We start from the raw sequence: 8,019 nt of genomic DNA, 5'->3' as shown, positions 1-8,019 counted from the left end.
TTTTGAGCATGTCATAGTTGCTTACGGGTTACGGTCTTGGTCATTTGAGACCGCATTTCACTTTTAGGAAAATATAGGATTTTCCTGGTTCAAATACATACGATTTATACAACAATCACTCATACTCATTTCATACAATCATAAGAAAATATCGGATTTTCTGGAAAACAAACGTAAACTTTCGAATGTCATACATTTTCTCAAAACACTACTTATGAACTCACCAACTTTATTGTTGACACTTTTTCTTTGAAATAACTTGTATTCTCAGGAAACACTAAACCAGGTAGCAACTACTTTTGAAGAATAACGTGCTGGCGTTAGTAACATATTTTGGATCACCATATTGTATTTGATATTCAAACATGTAACACATACGATCATGTAAAATTTTCAAATATTTTTATATTATGGTGGTGTGTACTTCCTTTACTATTCAATTGTTATGATAATGAATATGACGTCTTCCGCCTCCGAACGTTTCCGCCATTCAGGTTTGGGGGTGTGACATGGTAATTGCAAAAGAGGGTCGTGGCTTGGAGGATAAACAATGAAGATGGATAAGTAGCAATGCAGAGAACAACACGTGGATAATATACGTAGGTGAAATCTTATTGGAAGGAAACAACGGTAAACCGAGCAGGTGGCAGGAAGAGAATAAGTTAGGGGAAGCAGATGTGGCGGAATAGATACTGTTCCTAAGTGGTATGAGAACTAATATATATGTATAATTATTTAACTATTGAAAAAAAAAACAAATGTGATATTGAGAGCTACCTACGTGACAAATATATTCTAGAAAAATAGGCGACTTGGTAGTGGGTATAAAGACTTTGTCTGTTGGTTTTTAAGATCTTATATTTTCTTTTTAGGGATAATAACTAAAAAGGGTAATATATTTTTTGATTTGTACATATTTGGTCACTGAGTTTTTTTCGTCCACATTTACCCCTTCAACTTGTTAAACTGTACACATTCAATCCTTATGACCGACTATTCCAGGTTAGCCGATGAAAATGACTAAATAGGGTAATATATTTCTCACTTTGTATACATTTAGTCCTTAATATTTTTATACTCATTTAGTGTTTAATATTTTTTTTTGTTGCAAAATAAGTCATTTTTGTTTTGGTTTATATTATGTACTTATGAATGATTTCTGTAGGTTTTTCTCACGACATCTTACATAAGACAATTATTATTTAGATGTTTAGGGCTTTTGATGCTTATGTCCATCGCGATCTCGACTACTTAGTCGCTTAGGTCATGTGTTCTGAACGTCATAACTTCTTCATACGATTTTGAATTTTAACAATCATTATATCCATATGTTCGTATTTTAGTCTACTACAACTTTTGTTTAGATTACTCTCTTTAAAAAGTAATATATTTTTACTTACGATATTGATATCCATATTTTTTGTGAATGCATGTATGAATGCTATTATTTATTTATTTATAAAATCGTAAGTAGAAGTACATTACATTTCAACGAGAGTAATCTTAATGAAAATTGTAGTAGACTAAAAAAGTGAACAAATAGATATAAAGATCGTTAAAATTTGATATCGTATGAAGAAATTACGACGTTCAGAACATAAAACCTAAGCCAAACCACAAGACTTACACAACCAAACAGTCGAGATCACGATGGACATAAGCATCAACAGCCCCAAACACCTCATCAATGATTGTCTCACGTAAGATGTCGTGAGAAAAACTAAAGAAATAATTCATAAGCACTAAATAAGTATAAAAACAAAAATCACTTATTTTGAAACAAAAAAACATTAGGGACAAAATGTATACAAAAACATTAATGACTAAATGTGTACAAAATGATAAATATATTACCCTATTAAGTCATTTTTCCTGGTTAACCTAGAGTAATCAGTCATAAGGACTGAATGTGTACAGTTCAACAAGTTAAAGGGGTAAATATGGACGAAAAAATGTAATGACCAAATATGTATAAATCGAAAAATATTACCCTTTTAAAATATATTACATTTTTAAGTCATTATCCCTTCTTTTCCTTCTTTTTAAGTGCTTTCGGCCAACTCGTCAACCTTTAGGGGTGTTTGACTTTCCTTTTAAAACAACTTTTTAGACTTTTAATTTTTCTAAAAAATAAAAAAAGTCAAAAAAATATTTGACAAAATTAAAAGGTTCTTTTAAATCAACTTTTTGCCATAAAAAAAAGACCTTTCTAAAAAGTAATAAAATCATTTTTGTATGACTTTTAACTTTTATTTCTTAAAATTCTTAAAAACCCGAACACATGTTAAAAGACTCCTAAAAAAAACTTTTTTACAAAATAAATCACACCCCTAAACCAAATCCAATTGGCGCCTTGGCGGGGGCTAGTTTAGACATCTTAAAAAAAACTTTATGACCAAAAAAACCCTTTTCTTAACCTAATGAACATACGTAGCTATCATCCCTCTCGTTCTCTTCTTCACAACCACCGCTATTTTCTCTCTTCTTCCCTCTCGCTCTCCTCTTCTACTTCGGCCCCTACCACCACCGCCGTTAACCCCTGCATCGATCCACCACCGTCAACCACCCCGTCAGTATCTGTTCCTCTTTTCTGGTAATTCTTCAATCCCTTTTCAATATTCGATTTTTTTTCTTCGATTTGATATATGCAAATGTTAGTTTCTAGACTGGAATTGGTTAGCCTGATAATAGTCGAGGTTTAGATCCGGTTTTCTTATCATTGTGGGTTTATCATTTCTCAAAATTTTTTGGAATTAATGTTGCTGAGTTTACATGAATGCTTCTTAGTCAGTTTTTGTAATTTTCATTAGAGAAAATTCAAATAACGACTTCTCTTATAGTTGCTTCTGTTATGCATAAAAGATACCGTTTCTTAGCTCATATTTGATGAGCATTCGATAAAAATTCATGTTTGACGAACCATTTTCTTTGGCTAAAAAAATTCATATCTGTTGTCCTATTTTCTTAAAGAAACAAGAGTTTGAAAGCATACAATTCAATTGAAGTTTATCTGAAAACATTATAAACCACACCTAAACTTTTGCCTGAATATGTCAAAAGTAATCTTTGAGGTTTCTTTTTTTCAAAAGAAGGAAGGCTGAGCTATATTAGAAATTGAGTACAACTTAAATGGTAATTAACCTAGGCGCATGGATATTTAAATATCAGATAACATTGTCTTTTGATTTAATATCAGATTTGAAAATTATGGATGTGGAAGAAGTAGCAGAGAAGGGAAAGAGACACAAGGGGAAGCATGACAAGCCAAAGCCATGGGATGATGAGACTGTTGATCATTGGAAGGTGGAAAAGTTTGACCCTTCTTGGAATGAAGGCGGTTTACTTGAAGTCAGCTCTTTCTCTACTCTCTTCCCTCAATACAGAGGTACTCACAGCATTTGCCATATATATATATATATATATATATATATATATTATTTCTATTATGTTGTCTTTTTCGCATTAATAAAAAAGAAACACCTTCTTCTTTACATGTTTAAGCTACATATGGGTGTTTCTTTTTGACTCAAAAGAGAAATTTAGGGAAAAGAGGTTTTAAAATATCATTTATCCAGGCAACAGCAACACTTAATAGGAAAAAAAAGAAACAACAGGTAAGTAACACAAATGATGTTGTGTATGCAGAGAAGTATTTGCAGGAAGCTTGGCCTATCGTGAAAGGTGCACTGAAAGAACATGGGATTTCATGTGAGCTGGATTTGGTTCGTGATCAAATGATTTTGATTGTGCATTAAAAGTTTTTATCTGCATTTTCAAAACTTTTCTTTTGATATTGTATGACATCAGGTGAAAGGGTCGATGACTGTTTCCACAACTAGAAAGACAAGGGATCCATATATCATAGTGAAATCTAGGGATCTGATTAAACTCTTGTCACGAAGTGTCCCTGCACCTCAGGTAAGCATCACATCACATTAAGCTGATGTTTCGAATGGAAGTTAGTTTCATTTCTCCGTTTCCTTTATTTATATATAAATAAAAATCTAAATTACAGTTTTTAATGATAACTTTTGATATAACTTTTTAATAGAATCTGCTTTAATGTGAAAGTGAATTTTGTTGCAGGCCATTAAGGTTTTAAACGATGAAATGCAATGTGACATCATCAAGATTGGAGGTTTAGTACGAAATAAGGTACAATAATTTATTATTATATAATTTGGAAAAGTAGATAAAAATTGCTATCGACTAACTCTGATGATGTTTTCAGGAAAAATTTGTGAAAAGAAGGCAGCGGTTGGTTGGGCCCAATTCGTCCACTTTAAAGGTGTACATTTCATTTAAAATCAATCTCTTGGAAGTTGGAAGTGCATCACTATAAAAATTGATTTATTTTACTCATCCTTTTATTTGGGCAAATACATTGTAACAACTTTCACTTTGTTTTTAATTTGGTCACAAGTCTTTCAAAATCGTTATTAAAGTCACTTTACTTTTCAAATTTAATGTTTATAGTAATTTGACTAGGAAATCTGTAAATTACTCTATTTTGTTGCTCATTATAGCAACACAACTATATTTCTTTATTCATAATAGCAACACACTTGTATTTTCTACATTTATGTCCTCTGACAGTTTACTCGGAATGCAGGCACTGGAGATTTTGACAGGCTGCTATATTCTTGTTCAGGTATAAGTGTATGACTTGTTGGCTTAAAAAAGAAAAAACCTAGAAACCTTATTTCTTTCTCTTTGTTGATGCACAGGGAAACTCGGTGGCTTCAATGGGTTCATTTAAAGGATTGAAACAAGTAAGGAGGATAGTAGAAGAATGCATGTTAAATAAAATGCATCCCTTGTACAACATCAAAGTGAGTATTACAATTTTTATTTTTTTTGGATATTATCCGATGCACTAATAATGTTTTGTGTGTTGTTTAACAGGTGTTGATGATGAGGAGAGATCTTGCAAGCAATCCAGAACTTGCAAATGAGAATTGGGATAGGTTTCTTCCCAAGTTCAAAAAGTAAATTCATTGTCTCTTTCTGAAATTTTATATATGATTTCTGATCATAAAATGTTCTGTTGAAATACAGAAAAAAGCACACCATACTGAACCTGGTTTTGATAGGACAAAATAACGGTTGGCTTGATTATTTGTTTTTTTTAGGAAAAATGTGAAACAAAAGAAGGTTAAGAGTAAAGAGAAGAAAGAATATACACCTTTCCCACCACCCCCACAGCCAAGCAAGGTGATTATATTATTTATTATTTTTGTTATATTCATTGATGTTGTTCACTGAAAAAATTATATTAGTTTAATCTTTTTCAAACAACACATAGATAGCCTATTAATTATAATGCTTTTTTTTCCTTGAACATGTTGGTCTATATATAAGTCCCACTAGTCCCATTTGCTAAATGAATTGGGAATTGGATACCCACAAAATAAATAAATGTGTAGTATTATATTCTAATGGTAGGTGAAAACTAAATTCCAATCCATGAACTTTAATATGGAAAATTCAATTGGAAATTATAAATTCTACAAATAAAACACCTGAAAAGGTTACCTTAATTGGTTAAACCGAGTAATGAAAATATAACCAATTAAGGTTTCCGATAATCGGTTATTTGGTTCGGGCAGTTTATTCAGTTTAGGTATTTCGAACACTTTTTTTTTATGATTAGGGTGAGGAGGGCGTTTACGTCTTTTGAGTGGGACTAAAATTTCAATTTTTTGTTTCGTTCCAAATATACATGATAACCAACTCCATCCTTATTGTTTTGTTTTCAGATTGACATGCAACTAGACAGCGGTGAATACTTTTTAAGTGACAAAAAGAAGTCTGCAAAGAAATGGCAAGAAAGACAGGAAAAACAGGCTGAAAAAATTGCTGAAAACAAGAGGAAGCGGGAAGAAGCATTTAAGCCTCCAGAGGTCATATCATTCATCATTAATAAATAGCCTCTACACATTTTTTCTTAAGTCTTTCCGTTTCATTTAAATTATTGTTTTGGATATTCAGGAAGCCCAAAAACAAGAGGATGATAAAATTAAAAACGACAAGGAAGACATTGCTGCAATGACTACATCCTTGAAGGTATATGTAATTAATATGTATCACCTACTACTATTTTTCATGCTATCCAAGAGGTAAATGCACCAAATTTAATTGTTTATTATGACAATTTTATATTGAAAAAAATCAAACATACAAGTTTTATTGGTAAGAAAAGAAATAGATAGAGATGAAAAAAGCCAAGGAGTTGGTTTCATGCTATAGCACTTGGTTTTAATGGAAATTCCATTGGCATTTATTTATTGCAGAAAAAAGCCAAGGAGTTGGGAAATCGTAAATCGGCTGATAGCATCGATGATGCAGAGATGTATATTGCAGCGTCGAAGAAAAAATCCAAGAGCAACAAGTAGTGTCGGTTTATTTAATGTTTTTCATCATCCATCAACTCAACTTAACTTTATTGGACATGACAACTTTTGGAGGTGATAGACTGTATTTTTCTGTCTAAGATTTATTAATAACTTTATGATCGTTTATTAGATAGTGAATGACCAAAAGTCTTGAATTTCGACATGGTAACTGAAATATTGGTATCCATATTATCAAGTTAGAACAATACGTTAGGCAGCCTTTGTCGTTTATAAAAGATAGGTTGCTACTCTTTCAATCGTTTCTACACCTATTTTCTAATATGCTAATTTCGTAATTTTATTTTTTGTGGACATCAGTCATATGATCTCAATAAACATAAATTAATCAGATAACAAATCATCTGTGTATATAATGCAACAGTTGGATAATTAAATCAAATATAATACCTTGTGTTTTATTCAAACATATAATACAGTTTCAACGAAACATAATACCTTGTGAGGCCCAAGCCAGTTCAAGCCTAGCACCAGCAGGCCCAAGGGGTGCCCCCTTCCACTTCGGCCTGGCATGTGTGGATGGAGGCGGCTGACCCTTTTTCTCATGTTTTATTTTCTTTTATTATCCATTTTTTTCGGAATTTTTTTTTGTAATCCTTCTATGATAATTTATAATTTTCAAAACGATTTCGTTCTTAGTTTATGTCCAAAATTAAGTTTGATGCCAATTAATTGTAGAAATTGCTTATACCAAGAATTGCTTTATATATATATATATATATATATATATATATATATATATATATATATATATATATATATATATATATATATATATATATATATATATATATATATATATATATATATATATATATATATATATATATATATATATATATATATATATATATATATATATATATATATATATATATATATACTAGTTGTGAGACCCGTATATTATACGGGTTGATTAAAACAAAATATTAAGTACGAACGATTAAATAGAAATTTTATTTGAATTTGAAATTGAAATAAGTGAAAATTATAAGAAAAAAAAACATGCAAAAAATAAATAAATTAAAATTATGTGTTTAGTGTGTACTAAACGGATTAATTATAACAAAATGTTAAATATAAATGTTTAAACTGGAAATTTATTTGAAATTGAATTTGAAATTTGAAATTTAAAATTTAAAAATTGAAATTAATAGTCATTATGGTAGGTTTAATTTATGAAAACTAAATTAATGATATATTAAAAATTAAAATTAAAATAATGACAAGTGGAAAATAAATATATCTCAAACTATGACAAAATGACATGTGGCTAATTTTATGAGAGAATGACATTTGGCAAAGTCATTTTCATTTATTAGGGTATATATATATATATATATATATATATATATATATATATATATATATATATATATATATATATATATATATATATATATATATATATATATATATATATATATATATATATATATATATGGAAAAGTTCAATAGATAACCATAATTATTGGTTCTTCAAAGGAACCAATTTTTTTTTTTTTTTTTTTTTTTTTTTTTTTTTTTTTTTTTTTAAATTTCTAGAGCTTATTTTTTATTGAAAAAAAATCTAAAAATATCTAAATTCATATATTAACATTGTGAA

The 8,019-nt window shown here is 29.6% G+C and overlaps 1 protein-coding gene across 1 annotated transcript; it reads left to right on the top strand.

Moving 5' to 3' along the window:
- Positions 1–2,407: 2,407 nt before the first annotated feature.
- Positions 2,408–6,558, top strand: LOC111905896 (KRR1 small subunit processome component). Its single transcript, XM_023901628.3, has 13 exons — positions 2,408–2,593; positions 3,197–3,385; positions 3,646–3,722; positions 3,808–3,918; positions 4,087–4,155; positions 4,232–4,288; positions 4,613–4,651; positions 4,728–4,832; positions 4,906–4,988; positions 5,133–5,214; positions 5,760–5,903; positions 5,992–6,066; positions 6,294–6,558. The coding sequence occupies exons 2-13, from the start codon at positions 3,208–3,210 to the stop codon at positions 6,393–6,395; spliced, it is 1,122 nt and encodes a 373-aa protein (XP_023757396.1). The 5' UTR covers positions 2,408–2,593; positions 3,197–3,207; the 3' UTR covers positions 6,396–6,558.
- The last annotated feature ends 1,461 nt before the right edge of the window (positions 6,559–8,019 follow it).

The sequence above is a fragment of the Lactuca sativa genome, chromosome 7 (genome assembly GCF_002870075.4).
Source record: "Lactuca sativa cultivar Salinas chromosome 7, Lsat_Salinas_v11, whole genome shotgun sequence".
Classification (NCBI taxonomy): Eukaryota; Viridiplantae; Streptophyta; class Magnoliopsida; order Asterales; family Asteraceae; genus Lactuca; species Lactuca sativa.
This window is presented reverse-complemented; position numbering and strand designations above follow the sequence as displayed.

What these genes read in the sequence shown, in the direction of transcription:
- LOC111905896 (XM_023901628.3), top strand. Translation starts at nt 3,208, where the DNA reads ATGGATGTGGAAGAAGTAGCAGAGAAGGGAAAGAGACACAAGGGGAAG. An exon ending in CCAATTCGTCCACTTTAAAG is followed by an intron (nt 4,289 to 4,612) that starts GTGTACATTTCA and finishes CTCGGAATGCAG; the next exon opens with GCACTGGAGATTTTGACAGG. An exon ending in AAGCATTTAAGCCTCCAGAG is followed by an intron (nt 5,904 to 5,991) that starts GTCATATCATTC and finishes TTGGATATTCAG; the next exon opens with GAAGCCCAAAAACAAGAGGA.